General features: G+C 46.3%; 1 protein-coding gene across 1 annotated transcript in view; it reads left to right on the top strand.

Moving 5' to 3' along the window:
• The window catches only part of LOC144099527 (sodium-coupled monocarboxylate transporter 1-like), a 185,563-nt gene that overhangs the window by 115,603 nt on the left and 52,693 nt on the right, over window positions 1-17,267 (top strand). Inside the window, exons 6-10 of the mRNA XM_077632897.1 lie at window positions 181-318; window positions 3,297-3,426; window positions 3,955-4,043; window positions 5,018-5,127; window positions 5,292-5,359. Of these exons, the coding sequence (XP_077489023.1) occupies window positions 181-318; window positions 3,297-3,426; window positions 3,955-4,043; window positions 5,018-5,127; window positions 5,292-5,359 (535 nt within the window). The remainder of the gene's footprint in view (window positions 1-180; window positions 319-3,296; window positions 3,427-3,954; window positions 4,044-5,017; window positions 5,128-5,291; window positions 5,360-17,267) is intronic.

Raw genomic sequence — 17,267 nt, 5'->3', positions numbered from 1 at the left:
GTTGAGGCGAGACCTCTGTGACGCTGGCACATGTCGCTGCTCCAGTCTGCACCAGTCGCCGCTGGAGCAGGCTGCAGTGCAGTGAAAGATTTTTTTTTTACCCTACATCATGTGAGGTTCAGAGAACTCAGAAATAAGTTATGGTGCAAGCACAAGCTCTTTTTCTTCTTTTTTCTCAAGTTCCGAGTTCAGTTTTACCGACGACGAGAACGCATGGGTAGTGCTTTCGTCAGTGTGTGCCAATTTATACCGTGGGAGCATGGACCAGGTTGTCATGCAGAGATGCCTTGCTTCCAGAACGCTTGCCAGCGCACAAAGGTAAGGGTTACAAAAACATCAGTGTCAACATATTAAATCGAGAAAAAAGTTATTGCTTTTTATTTGATTTACAAAATAAAACTGGCAGGGTCACAGTGAGTCATCTTTGTTAACCCAAAACCTCCTACACTCTTAACAAAAATTAGCCTTATGGAAATTAAAGAGAGTAAGCCATCCTCTAGCGTACTACATTTTAGGGACACGGTATACTGCCTAAGGTGAGGGGAGACGTCAATCACTCAAAATACAATATACTTGCGGTTGGAAACGCAAATATACTCCTTCTTCAAAACTTATGCGAAGTTTGAGCAGTAACCCAGAATTTATTATAGGTGTCAATCTCCACCATTTTCCTACCTCAAGACGTCTGGTGCAGCGTTGAAAAGCCTCTCATTTTACTGACGTAGAGGTAAATTCGTGCTTTGAGTGTAATCACAGGCTACGTACTATCACAGGGAATGAATGTGCCGACGAACAAGGTTTGCGGGAAGTGGAAGCGCCGCCCATAATAAGCGGCGTGTTTCTTCGGTACATTATTATCTAACAATCGTTCAGTTCCGCTTATATTTGTCGCATCACCACTCTGAAACAATTTTTTTCCTCCCAACTCGCAACCCGCGATATTTACGTCGAATAGTGTTGACGGAGAGGAAGAAACAGCGCTTAAGACAGTGCAAAGCGAACGAGAGATGCTTGCGCTGACTAGCAACTAAATGATTTACTTCAACATGTGAGGCAGCATATGTAGTGCAACACGGCGAGAAAGAATTGAAAGGAAAACCACACAACCGCCAGGAATTTATCCGTGTCACCAAATGATAAATGCGCTTTCATGTGGTAAGAGAGCCATCAACGAGCTGCTGATAGGTGTGTCATTAGTTTTGTGTAGGCCTCGGAAATGAGCCTAGAGGTTTCGTTTTTGTACTTGGCGATGATCGCGGTGCGATGTAAAACAGTGTTACCATTTTTTCACTAAGCACACTGTATAAAGAGATTATTTATGCGTTACTTATCTATATATTTTTGTGGTGCTTACATATTCTATCACTGAGGCAGCTCCCGGTCCCACCGTATGACCGTAAATGACCGCATGATATCCGAATCCTGTGTACCACCCCAACGTTACAGCCAACGAGCTTCAGGTGTTTTCTCAGACAGCCTTTTTTCCTTCCTTCTTCGTGCTCTCATTTGCACAGTCCACCTAGTTTTTTCCAAGTGGAACAGAGCAACATCGCGCCCGGTTTCCTTCCAATCTTCTTGAGTTCGTGCGAGTTTTTGTGCAAGTACGGGATGCACGCTGTTTTTTCTTCACTGTTTGATCAGCATTTATGCAATTGTCGTTTCGATTCTGCATGCGGTAAGCTGGTACTCCGCTATTGTTGCTCGCCACGTTTGCTTCACATGCGGCCTCACATGTTGCTGTAAATCATTTGCTTGTGAGTCAGCGCAAGTGTGTGTCGCGTTCCCTCTGTCCCGTCTAAAGCACTGTTATATCCTTTACGTCAACATGGGCTTGCCAGCCCGCATCAGGCCTCTTCTGTAACAAAGTAACATTATCAGGTGAAAAAAAAGCAATTTTGTCCACAGTGAACACTACACAAAAATATGGATTGTTTTAAATTGCTCATGAACAGCAGAGAGCGTACCATTCAAGAAATCTTACTCCGTTCAACCGTCGGAGTTCGACGGTTGGCTCCGGCGTTTGCTTGAGGTAGCGCCACCATGCAGACCACCAAGCATGGGAGGGCGATAAGACCTGGTGGCTTTTGTGAAGCATTCGAAGTATTTGGCTACATTATTCAGAAATGCAACAGTGCGAGATAACATGAACGAAGACCCACAGAAATACCACCTGCCTTATCTGCTGCGTGTAATCGTCCTTGCATTCTCACACCGTTGCCTTTCCTCAGCTATGCTCTATTACAAAACCTGGCTCAAAAATTTTGTGGCACGCTTTAGCATTGTATTTAAGAGCAAAACGCGCTATAGTTACCGGGTCTTTTTGGCATCGCCTACTCAATTACCTACCTATCGCTTAACACCGGAGTTTTTCTCCAAGGCTGAAAGTAACCGACAAGAGTGGAAAGAGAAATAAAAAAAACACTTGAAAGTCGGTGTCTTGTTAGAATAATGCCAGACGAAAGAAAGCACGTAGAAAAACATCGCTCAGCTCCAGAGCAGAAGGCAGGAAACGGATGAAAACAACAAAAAAATTACAAATTGGCAATATGGATTATAGGGAAGGCAAGTTTAGTCATTTTTTTTTCTTTTATACAGTTATTTTTTCCCGACTCTCATCCGTAGTAATACGTCGTGAGATTGAACCTTCTGCGACCAAGCATAATTCAGATGAAAGCGGCCTCGGGATGGCATATTCGTGCTGTATGTCGTGTTTTAAATTAGCGGATTGCGAATGCGTTTCCATATTTTCTGCCCTCGGCACATTTAAACGCTGATCGCAAGATTATTACTTTCTTTTATCAAAATTAGGGCCAGGTTGATTTAAGCGTTCCTAATTGAACTGCTTCTGGGCGGCTCTTTACTACGTAAACTCGATGCCAATTGCTCCTGCCCCATGCATTTCACTGTCTACGACGTATTGCTTATCGAACAAGCAACACTGATGCATACAGGTGTTTCTGACGTTTCCTTTCCGTTCGAGAGACCCTGGCTAAATATGATATAACGAATTCTAAACAGACCGCTTCAATATCAGGGCGTGTTTTGCTCACAATGCATTTAAATTTAGGAGCCGTTTCCCACATTTCCTTCAGCTCAATCAGGCCTTGGGCTTTGAGGTTCGAGGCCAAAGAAGCTTTGAGAGAACTTCCTGTATTGAAAATCAGCCTTCACTTACGGCTAAGCACTGTCAGATGTACTCAAGGACTCTGTATGGGATCCATCGTTGAAACGCGAAGTCCAAACACCTGTCCTGTGCGCAACCTAAAGTAATTATTTTACTGGCTTATTATTTGCAGGACTCTTTTCACGGGATCTTTGCTCCTTGCCACTGTCTACATAGTTGAACTGGTTTTAGCCATTGCCGTGGCACTGTGGTTTCAGGGCTGCGACCCTAATCTATCTGGCGCCATCAAGAGCCGTGACCAGGCGAGTATTCAGCTAGTGCCTGTGCTCCATGAACTCAAAACACGCAACTTCTGCACATGCGCGTTTAAGTTGCGTTTTTGACCTATTTTACACATCATTCAAGCAGACTAAAGAGAGAAAGCCTTAATAATAGGCCGTACTTGGCCCGTATTAATGATTTCAAACGCAGATTTTTTCCTCGTACGATTCAACATTGGAACTTAATTCCTGGCATAGCGCGGTCTCTTCCATTAAACTCATTTTTAACAGCCATCAGTGCCACATGATGTTTTCATTTGGGTTGTGTTCTATGTGCATTGCTTCAGTTTATTAGTTACAGCCTATCACATTGTTCGCTCTATGTATTCAAACTTGTTAGATGTAATCTTTTTTCGTGTGTGTGTTGTACGTTGCCGTTATTACAAAAACTGTTAACCCCACTCTTGCAATAGCCCTAAGCAGGAGCTGCAGTATTTCAAAATAAAATAAAATGACAATAAATATGCCGTGTGCGCTACTGAGAATTAAGCGCTCCGTTTTATTGAACAGATTCTGCCCTTCTACATCAAGACGTACCTGAAGGAATTTCCAGGGTTCACTGGCCTTTTCCTGTCTGCTGTTGTGAGCGCAGCAACTAGGTGACAACTAGTCTCGAGTCACGTCTAAATGTTCACGAATGAGAACTGGTTTTGCGTAACGTAAAAAAAGGAGTAATTACTCATTGGCATCCACACAAGCGCAACCATACGGCTACAAAAGAAAGCTATACAGCTTTCTCAGAAACTTAGCGCAGTTAAAAATAAATTCGTCCTGGTCCGGATTTGAACCCGGGACCACCACTAAACCGGAACAGTCGCTCTGCAAACTGCGCTAACCGGGACGACAAGCTTATGGTAGGGCGAGAGCGAATTGATCAGTAAATCGAAGTGGAAACCAGTGTTGGTCAAAGCTCTCTTCAAGCATTTCTTTGTAGCCCTATGGCTGCGCTTGGGTGGATGCCATGCGTAATTACTCCCTTATTACGCATATACTCTACCTTGGGGGATTCCCCTAAGCATTTGACAAACACTGCGCTTTCAAATCCTTTTGAAATATAGATACTTGCTCTTGAAGCAATAAAACAATTTATCCCTCCTTGCATGTCCTGAAAATTTCGGTAAAAATCATTCTGCACGCCAACTATTAAAAGAAAATTATATGCTGTAAATCCAGAACATTTATTCTGCATGCGCAATTATATTTCAATCCAGAAACCGATAAAAAAATGCCGCTTGAAAAGAAATAATTTTAACATTTCCTAGTTTTCCATCTACATTAACTGCTTCAATAAAAACGCCTCAGCTGACATGATGGTTCTTGATATACCGGGGCTTCTATTAGTTTCTGCTCCCTCATCGCTCAGTGCGTAGTTGATGCCTCACATTCATTCGTAATCCGATGTAGGATCCTTTCAGAATGTCAGGAGCGCGAAATGGTTATTTTCTCCGGATTACTTCTGACCTACTCAAATGAGATTCGCTATTTATTCGTGGCATTTTCCCTAGAACGCCCTTATGAGAATTATGCGGGTTTGTATAATTTCAAAAAACAATTCTTACGCTACGTTTTGCAGCACAATATCGTCAGTTATTAACTCCTTGGCCGCAGTAATCTACGTCGATGTGCTGACACCGCGCGTCCAGAACATCGACTCCCATCTCCTGTGGATAACGCGAGCTTTGGGTACGTCTATGTGCCTCCTTCTCTTGATATATTGTGCAGACTTGTCAAAAATGTTCAGCTCCACTGTGTCAAAGTTAAAATAGCTATTAGAGAATTAACCGCATTGTCACTATTCAGTATTTTGCCGTATTTCACTCGTTTCACTAACATGAACTTTTTTAAAGCATTGCTCTTAGGTGGAACAATGATTGCGTACAGCTGTCTGTGTGTCTACATGGGATCAATCACAAAGGTAAGCGCATGTGTGTTCTGAATCTCTCGTAAACGGCGGAGAAAAGCGGTTGTAAATCATTCGTTCAGCATTTGTTAGCAATGCGGTCTTACTTCACAAGCCTGAAATATGAAGCAGATAGCAAAGAAAAGATGAGACATAAAGAGATGGTTAAATGTTAAATCAAAATCTGCGTATTTGTTCTCGATCAGTGGAGAAGTCGCCAGGCGTGAGTCCTCTTGAACACACGTTTAGCGCCAAGTGGCACAAAGGAACACAATTTCTAGAAAGAAACCTTAGTTTTTATAAATTGTGGACGCCCTTCGGACTGCGCATAAATGCTTTACTTCTGCCAGCCCAAGATAGAGTACGCGAAGTACTCGGATGCCCTAAATGAATGAGTACTTGAGCTCAAGCCAAATACATATGCGCATTAAAATTTACAAATTCTTTCAAAGCAGTTTCTAAAAGCCTTTCGAGCACCGTAATGGTGCTACCGTAAATTAGAGATTGACAGGTAACCTACACAAACGAACGACCCTTCTTGTATGTAAGCTGCACCCATACAACATGGTTAAAAAGTAAAAAAATCTCGTATCTATTTGTAACATGGAATTCTTAACGCTTGCCATTACGAGAAGAAAAACGAATATCCTTGAGGTGATTATGTATATGAAACCTGTCAGAATTATCTGCCCGTAAACTAGGGCCGTATTCCGAGTCTGTGTCATAATAAATGGAGTCATAATCTGCCGCAGCGGCCACACCTGATTGGTCAAAACAACGTATGCGGATGTCGGTTCGGTTGTGACTTTGAGCAGCGGCAAAATTTTACTGCGTTGCGGTTGCCGCAGTGAAACATCCAGCGGCGCTTTTGCTCTCTGCCGAGAAATAGAACGCGACCAATGCGACAGAAGAAACATTCAGCCACAAGTTTGGTTCCGCATGGGATTCCAATGTATAGGAGTAATAGCAAAGCTGCTGTATCGACCCATTTGACTTCAGCAAATATAAACATTATATAGTTCAGGCAATCTTTTCTGCACCATAAAGGCCGGAGGTGTATTTAAAGAAGAAAATATTGTACGCAACCACGCATGGCTATTCAGTGACAGAGGGGGCCTCTACATCCGTCGATCGCCGATGGCAAATTAGCGGTGGCCAAGTGGTTGAGCATCTCCCTCGCATGCGGGAGGTGTGGGGTTCGATCCCTAATGCCGCCGAGTACCCACCGGTGATATAATAGGTACAAGCTTTCCCCTGGTCTGGTGCTCGGCTTATTTAGGGTGAAATGTTTGGAAAATGGGTCTTTGATCCCACCTTGAAAAAAAGGGCCACAAATGGCCTTCTACCGCACGAGGCGGATTTAACGTTGTTGACGGCGGAACTTATCGCTGATCCATCAGAGCAACTGTTCCCGTGGGCAAGGGAACATTGCGAGAAGCATGGCTCCTGACTTCCGCTTTGCTCCGATGGAGGTTACGCTGACGCTCTTCTTCACCTGGCTGATACTGGAATCGCTATCTCGCCCATGCCCATCAGCTCAGATGCTACCACCGCCACTGCCTGACAATGGCCCCTTCAACATATCTTTCATCCCTGCGCACCCGAAGGAATCGCTCGCCTTCGGCCGTTCAACCCCATCGACAACTGCATCATCGCCCGCAAGGAATTTAAGCTGTAGCCTCTCCGTCCTCGGATTCAGTGGGCACGGGAACATTGCAAGAAGCACGGCTCCTGACTTCCGCTTTGCTCAGATGCAGGTTACGCTGACGCTCTTCTTCACCTGGCTGATACCGGAATCGCTATCTCCCCCATGCACATCAACTGAGATGCTACCACCGCCACTGCCTGACAATGGCCCCTTCAACATATTTTTCATCCCTGCGCACCCGATAGAATCGCTCGCCTTCGGCCGTTCAACCCCATCGACAACTGCATCATCGCCCGCAAGGAATTTAAGCTGTGGCCTCTCCATCCTCGGGTTCAGTGGGCACGGGAACATTGCAAGAAGCATGGCTCCTGACTTCCGCTTTGCTCCGATGCAGGTGTGTACGTTTTCCTTGTACGCTAAAAAGAGCGATGACATCGGCTTGCTGCTGTTCCCGTGTCCAGGGGTGCTGTGTGAAACTCTGTGCGATTGCTTTTCTATGGCTTTCCTACTCTTGTGCTCCGGCGACATAGAAACGAACCCCGGCCCCACCAATCGATCCCTATCAGAAATTGAATCGCTCCCCGAAGACCCTGCACAACAGATGACCGTAATTTTTCAACTGCTCAAAGATGTTCACGCCCGCTCATTGCAAAGTTCGAAGGCACAAACTGAACTGACCGCAGATATTAAACCCATTCAGGCTGGGCAGAAAAGCATGGAAAAAAAAATAACTAACATTCAGAAGCGCTCCAACGGCATAGAAGAGAAAGGGAAAGTTCTTGACACCTTCAGCCATGAATTTGCAGGCATGCAAGAATCAAGTGAACGCTTAACTTCACAAAATAACTTTTTACAAAAACGCCAAGACGATTTGGAGGACAGGTCGCGCCGCGATAATTTGATTTTTCATGGACTGACAGATTCATCTGAAACTTGGCAACAAATTGAGAGTACACTGACCAATGCACTAACGAATGTTCTTGACTCGCTACCAAACGACCCATTTCAGCGTGTTCATCGTTTAGGGATATTTTCCGCTAATAAATGCAGACCTATTACTGCCAAGTTTACCAACTACAAAATAAAAGAGTTAATCCTATTACATCGCAATGATTTCAAGGAACACAAAATTTCAATAAGCGAGGATTTTTCACCCGCCACTCGAATTGCGAGAAGAAAACTTACCGAATTTGGAATCAGCCATCCGGGATCACCCAAATTTCGCCTTCGCTACAATAAGCTATAAATACGTGGCAAATGCTTCATGTACAATTCATCTAATGACACAATCGATGAAATCGAGCTGCCATCTGAACACGCGCCCCAAGGATCAGTCGCTTCGCCACATGGGGCGTTCTAGGGGCGCGATAACGAACTATTTCACAACGCACACCGCTTCGCAGTATATCGCAATGACCGAACTAATCAGCAGGGAGGTGGCGTACTCCTTGCTATTTCGAAAGACATACCGTCATCATGCATCTACACTAATAGCGTCTTGCAAACTGTCTGGGCGTCAGTTACTCTCGACCATCAGAAAATAATATTCGGCGTATGCTAGCGTCCTCCTACTCAACGCTCGTTTATTAACGACCTTCATGACGAGAGAGAGAGAGAAGGAAAAGGAAAGGCAGGGAGGTTAACCAGATGTGAGTCTCCGGTTTGCTACACTACACTGGGGATGGGGGATAGGGGTTAGAAAGATGACAGAGAGGAAAACGTAAAAAAATAAGGAACATGCACACATGAAGACAGACACACACAAGGCGTTCCAGTTAAAGTCTTTCACACAGGCCGGTAGACCAGCTGGACTTGACCAACTGGACGACCAACCGCTATCCGAAAAAAGAATTCTACAACATCAAAAGGACCTACCGTCGAAGAAGAAGGCCGTGCAAGCGCTTTTGCGCTTCTTGCAACCTTCGTGACGAACTTAACATAATACACAATAGATTTCCATCTGCTTCCTTCTTTTTACTAGGTGATTTTAACTTTCCGACTATTTCTTGGGTTACCCAGCCTCCCACCCGATCTCAATTTTCATCCGATGCCAGTGATTTTCTTGATTTATGCTCCTTTTTTCACTTACCCAATTAGTCACTAACGCTACCAGAATCTCTGTCAACGCAGCCAACACTTCATATTTGATCCTAACAAATCGAGCTGACTTTGCTTCAGCCATCACCTAACATAAGTGATCACTCTTTGCTCATTTTCAACATTAACACTGCCTGTCCTAAACCTGCAAGAAAGAAAAAACATACTAGATTATATTAGAGCAGACTTCGATGCCATTAACAATGAATTATCAGCTTTTACTCAAAACTTCTTCAGAAATTTTGACGATCGCTCTGTGCAAACTAACTGGGATATGTACACGGCCAAAGTTCACGAACTAACTAAGAAATATGTTCCAAGACGCACCATCACTTCTAATCCTCAAGCCCCATGGTATACCGCCTATATAAGACGCCTATCTAACAGAAAAAAGCGCCGATATCGCACAGCCAGGCTATCACCATTTAACGCTCACTGGGGCGCATACAAGACTGCCGCTGATGCCTATATAACTGCGCTTAAGCAAGCAAAAGATAACTTCCTTTCTAACACTTTACCATCCATGCTGTCTACCAACATTCAAAAATTTTGGCGCATCGTCAACCCGCACACCGAAGAATCTATTAACTTAACGGACGCGTCAGGTTACCCTATTCCGACTCATTTATGCGCATCAGAACTTAACGAAACTTTTGTTCAGAACTTCTCACGCACATCAAACACCAAACATCCCGTTCCACTCCGGTATAATTTCCCAACTATGCCTCAAATTATCATCGATTCATCTGGCGTTGCTAAACTTATTGATGCCCTACAATTTCATTCATCGCCCGGTTTTGACTCCATTCATGCAAAATTAAAAAAAAATACAATTGTCTACAGTTCCTTAATACTAACAAAAATTTTTCAGCAGACTCTCGATAGTTCCATTCTTCCAACACATGGAAAGTCGGGAGGGTGGTTCCATTATTCAAATCAGGAAATAGAACATCCCCAACAAATTATCGTTCCATCTCGCTCAATAGTACTTGTTGCAAACTATTAGAACATGTCATCTTCACTAACCTTGTGAACTTTCTTGAGTCTAATTCGCTTTTTACTCCCGCACAGCATGGCTTTCGGAGGTCATTTTCTTGTGAAACCCAACTTGCCAGCTTCACCATCAAACTTCACCATATTTTAGATCGCGCATCAGAAGCTGACTGCATTTTCCTAGATTACTCGAAAGCATTCGAAGAGGTATGTCACCGCTTACTATTTTTAAAGCTAACCCAACTGAATATTGACTAAAATGTTCTGAAATGGGTTGAATACTTTCTTCTTAACCGATCGCAGTTCGTTTACGCTAATAATTTTAATCCACCTTTCAGCGAAGTTTACTCGGGCGTGCCACAAGGGTCAGTGCTTGGGCCCCTTTTATTTCTTATTTACATCAATGAGGTCCAGTCCATTGTATCATCTAACATTCTTTTGTTTGTCGCGACTGTGTTGTTTACCGCGAAATAAAGTCCCCCGACGATGCTAACATTCTCCAGCGTGATCTATATAACATTTCTCTTTGGAGTAATGAATGGCTAATGGAACTTAATACTAATAAGTGCAAAATTATGCGTATATCAAGAAGCTCCAACGCTGCGCCTGTGCACTACCTAAATAACGTTGCCTTGGAAGCGGTTACTTCATATAAATACCTGGGTGTTCATATTTCTGCTGACCTTAACTGGACGCGCCATATTCAGTACATTGCTAACAAAGCTAACCGCATGTTGGGCTACGTGCGCCGTAACGTTTCCAAAACTCCATCTTCTTTGAAATTATTGCTTTATAAAACACTAATACGTTCTAATCTGGAATATGCCGCAGCGATATGGGATCGGCATCATGAAAAACTGATAACGTTGCTTAAGCTGGTTCAAAATAACGCTTCTCCTTTTATCCTGTCCAACTTTAACCGTACCGCAAGAGTAACAAGCATGAAAGCTAATCTTTCTTTACCCCTTTTAGCATCCCGCCGGCAGACAATTCGTTTGAGCCTTTTTCATAAACTATACCATCACACCACGCTTCGCGATTCCCTCATTTTGTCCCCAGATACGTGTCAAATCGCATTGATCATCGTCACAAAGTTGGCATTGAATCATGTAACACTAAAACGGCATTTCAGTCTTTCTTGCCTCGTACATCACGTGAATGGAACCGCCTTCCCGCAGATATTGTCGACATAATTGATAACCAGCATTTTCGTTCTGCACTAGCTAACATTGTATAACAGGAGAATGATAATACTTGTCCTGTAATATTCATTGTATCTATTTATGTATTTTTGTTTTGTAACCACTCCCCTCTTCAATGCCTTGGCCCTGAGGGTTCAATAAACGAAATAAAAATGAAAAGGCAGCTAGATTGTTCGCACAACACGGCGTTTTACATTTATTTTGAGGAAAAGGCAACGGACAGGAAAATTTGTAGCATGCACTCATTCGCCGCACAATGCGCGCTTCGTGCCGGGCTGAACCAAGACGCCGTGACGGCTGGTCGTCTGCAACATCGCTGAATGTAAATTGGTGCTATGATCGAACGGTTGTGCAGACGGTATTTTACGTTTTTTTCATTCCTTATCAAATCAAATATGACCTTTATTCACCATTCTTTCGCGTATAAAAAAAGAATGCTGGGCAAGACCAAAAAAGTACTACAACCAGCTTTACGAGGCCCTTGCCCATGTTTGATTGGCAGCGCGAAAGATTTACACTCACGGTAAACACATATTGTTTGCATATATCTGTTGCCATTTGTCAGTTATGGGTGTTTAGCGTCTTAAAGCAACTCAGGCTATGAGGGAAGCCATAGTGAAGGGCTCCGGAAGTTTCGGCTACCCGGGGTTCTTTAACGTGCACTGGCATCGCACAGTACACGGGCCTCTAGAATTTCGCCTCCATCGAAATTCGACCGCCGCGGCCGGGATCGAACCCGCGTCTTTCGGGCCAGCAGCCGAGCGCCATAACCACTCAGCCACCGTGGCGGCTTATATATGTGTTGCATCTCACAGACAAAAACAAGACATATGTATTCGCGTACAATACCGTGCAACGAATAGGCCAACATGTTTGAAAACGTATACTGCAAGAGGGATAGAAAAAAAAAATGCCTCTCTTGTCCAATTTAGACCTCACTCAGGACGTACAGATATATAAAATAGTCATACAAAGATAATACAAAAACAGGTATGCTGCAAAATAAGAGAAAACATTTACATTACAAATTTTCTTTCGTTCTCTTCTTAAGTTTGGAGACCGTCGTTGGTCATTAAAAATTCTTTCCAATTTTTTCTAGTCATGGTCTATATGTCTGTTTTCAGGGCTATTTAGCAGAAATGGAACACGGTATTGCGACCTGTTAAAATCATTATTGGTTCGGGAGAATGGCAAATCCCATACTTCTCTGCCTTACGCTGTAGGGCAGCTGCAAGGATTTTTTAGGCGGCTCCTTCGAAGAAAAAGCTTATCTGTGTGATTTGAGCTGCTCTTGTATTTTAAGAACAGGTTAAGTATTGACACGGTGCATTCCACTGGCACGCGCAGCCTCCAAAGAAGAAGAAAAAAAGCGGTCTGGAGCTGTGGTCGAGACGTTCATCGAAGCCCGCCGCTCTCTTTTGTGATCAGTGATCTCCCGCATTCACGCGTGACATCTTGGTGGAGGTGTGCTGGGTAGCGCACCCCATGCCCAGGACACCTCCAGGAAGCCGGGACTCCAGCCCCCCTGAATCCTTGAAAATCGAAGTTACGCCCACCGACCAAGGTAGCCGGCGGCTGCAGGGACTGACACCAGAGTTCGGGCCTCTGCAGTCTCGTCCGACCGTGAGAAAACTGACATCCGATTCAGTGCGACCATCAGTGTCCACACGAACCCCCGTCAGCATGCCGGATGCCATCCCTTCGCCGTGCGTCATGCTGCAACAGCCACGCGAGCCACCCACGTTTCAAGATTTTCCAGGCGAGGACCCGGAGGTCTGGCTTGAGATGTTCGAGCGCGTAGCCCAATACAACAGGTGGGCTGACGAGTCGAAGCTGCAGCATATGCTTTTTTCGCTGGAGGGTGCAGCTCGTATTTGGTTTGAGAACCGAGAGGCCCCAGTTACAACGTAGGGTTTCTTCAAGATTCAGTTTTTTCAGGCTTTTACCACCGTCCTCCGGAAAGAACGCTCCGAGCTGCTCCTCTAGACACGCGTCCAACTACCAAACGAGAGCGTCCTTGTTTACTCCGAGGACATGACGAAGCTCTTCCGCCGGGCTCATCCCAACGTGCCCGAAGAGAAGAAGCTGCGTTTTCTTATGATGGGCATCAAGGAGCACATCTTCGCTGGGTTAGTTCGGAGCCCGCCCAGAACCGTCGCCGAATTTGTTTCCGAAGCCACTACGATGGACAACATGCTCGACATGCGATCGAGACAGTACGAGCATCCGTCGTCGCTGATGGCTACCAGCGGTGTCGATGCTTCTAGCCTCGACGTCCTTCGGGAGACTATCCGGACCGTCGTGCGCGATGAGCTTACAAAGCTCTTTCCATCCCCGCAGTCGCCGCAGGTTTCTTCCATTTCGGACATTATTCGCGAAGAGGTCCAACAAGCGCTCACGCCGCCAGACCCTCTTCAACCGACCAAAACAGTCCAGATAATTACATACGCCGCAGCAGTTCGCCGTCCACCGCCGCCTCCAAGTCGCCCCGTTACACCTGTCCACATTCGCCGCCAACCACTCCTTCCTCATCCTTCTCAGGTCCCCCCTCGGAAGAGCGACGTCTGGCGTGCTGCCGATCAGCGTCCTGTGGGATAACACTGGGGCGCGCCCGGTCACGTCTACCGCAACTGTCGTTACCGACGTATGGGTCTGCAGGGATATAGTACCGATGCACCCCGACCGCAGCGTGGTGAATGGCCTCGAGAAATAAGCGATTACCTGGCCGCGGCACCCGAACCCCACACTACTATGATCGGTCGCCGTCTCCACGTCGTTTCTCGTCTCCGCGAGGTTTTTCCGCCGACATTTCGCTTCGAAGATCTCCAAGTCCCCGTCGGGACAACTAGAAGCGGCAACCTGCTCATCGGCGACACGTCCAAAATCCTCCACCACTGCACAGGCAGACCAACCGCTTCTACGAAGCACCGACGATCACCAGTGAGATAACGCGCCTCGCCGCATCAATTCTCCGCCGCAACGAAACCGGCTGGCGCCGCCACACCGTAGCCGTTAACGGACTCCGCGACGTTCCCGTACACCTACGGCTACAACTGCTGATCTGAACATTTCAACCGACGGTACCGACGTCACCGCACGTGTGGACACCGGCGCCGACTACTCGGTATTCAGTGGGCCCTTTGCCGCGACTCTGAAAAAGGTGACCACACCTTGGACGGGCCCATAGCTTCGTACTGCCGTGGGCCATTTGATCGCCCCAGCTGACAAAGCACGTCACGAGTTACCATCGAAGAGGACACTTACCTGGCCGCCTTCGTCGTACTCGACCAGTGTTCCGGGGACGTAATCCTCGTAATGGATTTTTTGACAGAAACTGGCGCGGTCATTGACCTTAAATCAAAGTCAGTTACGTTCTCCACCGAGAACGCAATCCACATTGGTTCTGAACGTCCCGCGGCTCTTTACATCCTTGAGGACGTCACCATTCCGCCCCGTTCTGGTGTTGTGGTATCTGTCGGCGCGAAGACGCTGCGGATGTTTGAAGGTGTCGTGGAAAGCAAACAAATTATGCTTTTCGACCGCTGTCTTGCTGTCTCAGAGGGGTAGTTTGCCTCAAAAACGGAGGAACCGAAGTACTGCTTACGATTTTTGGAGGTGAGCACCAACATCTAAGCCTTGGGACCACTGTGGCCCACATTCATGGTAACGCCGAGATTCGACGAGCGCCGAGCCTTGCCGTGGTGTCAGCAGAAGTTCACACCGGGGTTCCCGACTTCCAGTACGACACTAACCCCGCGCTTTCGCCGCAGCAGCGAGGCCAAGTAGAAAATCTCCTCCAGCGCTACGGCGATACCTTCTCGAGTTCTTCCCGCGTCGGAAGAACTTACTTGGCCAAGCATCGGATAATTACGGATGACGCCGTGCACCCTCTCCGACAGTCATCTTACCGTGTGCCTTCCACTGAACGCGCCGCAATCAGCCGTCAAATTAAGGAGATGCTTCGAGACGACGTCTTTCAGCCCTCCCGTAGTCCATGGCGGCACCTGTCGTCCTCATGAAGAGAAAAGATTGTACACTGCGGTCTTGTGTTGACTACCGTCGCCTAAACAAAGTAACTCAAAAAGATGTTTATCCCCTTCCTCGAATCGGCGATGCTCTCGATCGCCTCTGCTATGCAAAATATTTCTCATCCATGGACCTCAAATCAGGATATTGGCAAATCGAGGCAAATGAACGGGACCAACAAAAAACCGCATTTATTACTACGGACGGGCTCTATTAGTTTAAGGTATTGCCATTTGGTTTGGGCTCTGCACCCGCATTGTCCCAACGGCTGATGGACACAGTTCTGGCAGACCTGAAGTGGCAGACATGTCTCGTCTACCTTGATGACGTTGTTGTGTTCGCACCAAAGTTCGAGGAGCACCTTCGGCGTCTCGAAGTTGTGCTGCAAGCCATAAAGTCTTCTGGGCTAACGTTAAAAAGTGAGAAACGCCACTTTGCTTACACTAAGCTTAAGTTCTTGGGTCACGTCGTCACTTACGAGGGAGTTCGGCCGGACCCACACAAAACCAAAGCTATTGCCAAATTCCCTCCACCGCAGGACCAAAACGCAGTCCGCCGCTTTCTAGGATTATGTGCCTACTACTGTCGCTTGGGTGAAAGATTTCGCTCGAATCACAGAGCCCCTGGCGCGTTTGACGAGGACAGACACGCCTTTCAAGTGGGACGCCTCTCAAGCACAAGTATTTGAAACTCCTCAACGCCACCTGCAAGCACCTCCAGTTCTAGCTCACTTCTACGAAAACGAAGATACGGAGCTTCATACTGACGCAAGCAACATCGGTCTGTGTGCCGTTCTGGTTCAAATCCACAGCAGTCGAGAACGAATCATCGCTTACACCAGCCGCTCTTTGTCTCACGCTGAAGTTAACTACTCAGAAACTGTGAAAGTGTCTAGCGATAGTGTGGGCGACGTCGAAATTTCGACCCTACCTTTATGGAAAACGTTTTATACCCCTGTCAAAGAGGGAACCGCAAAGGCCCTTGAGAGTTGGGTCCTTATATCCAAAGGCTTAAGGAATGCAGCTACACGGTCCAAATGTTGCGTCTTTACCGCTAAGGGCCTTGGAGGTGAAGGCGCCCGTCCGAGACATTTGGAGCCCAAAGGCGCGGCCTTCGAGAACCTGCGACGGCAGTGTCATCCAACGTCAAAAAGTAAAAGCAAGGAAAAAAAGTAGATGCAGCCAACAATGTTTGAAAGCATATTTTAAAAATAGATAAGTTTTGTCAAGCTTTGCTTTTTGTACGGTGTTTAGATTTCATGCCCAGATTTTAAGAAAGTAAAGAGTTACAGCAGCACCGAGTGCCCCTGGTGGCCAAGGCAATACACAAAACCTGCTGCTGCTGATGAGAGCAGCTGTTGTTGTTATTTCAAACAAGCAATTCGAATGAAAAAAATTGTCTGAGCTCAACGAATGAACAGAATCCCCCACTTTAATTTTAAAACACTCACTTCAGCCGGCTAGAGCACAGCAGCGAGGGCCAAGTCTCGACGACTGTTTGACGTTTGGGCTGCACCGTGTAGCAGCGTCGCTGCTCCTTTAATCTTTCGCTCCATTGGTGAAAAAGGTGCCTTTGCTGGAAAGGCCTTGGAGGATTGTCGTGTGACAAGGGTATTACTGTAGTTACGGACCGTCATGTCTTGTGTTGGCTCGCGACCCTCAAACATCCGTCAGCCGGCCTTGTCCGATGGAGTCTGCGCCTCCAAGAATACGACATGACAGTGGTGTACAAGTCCGACCGGAAGCACTCGGAAGCCGATTGCCTCTCGCGCGCCCCGGTCGAATCCCAACGGAGGATGGTAACTACGACGACGACATCACTTTAAATGGATCAGTGCAACGAGCCTCGCTGAAAAACAATACGCCAACCCAGAACTTCGGCACCTCATGGAGTTTCCTAACGGGATTTGCCCGACTGTCCCGAAGGCTTTCAAGCGCTCGGTAGCATCACTCTGCGT

Source organism: Amblyomma americanum, chromosome 7, assembly GCF_052857255.1.
Source record: "Amblyomma americanum isolate KBUSLIRL-KWMA chromosome 7, ASM5285725v1, whole genome shotgun sequence".
Taxonomy (NCBI): Eukaryota; Metazoa; Arthropoda; class Arachnida; order Ixodida; family Ixodidae; genus Amblyomma; species Amblyomma americanum.
Note: the sequence above shows the minus strand (reverse complement) of the source record. Positions and strands in the feature narration are given on the sequence as shown.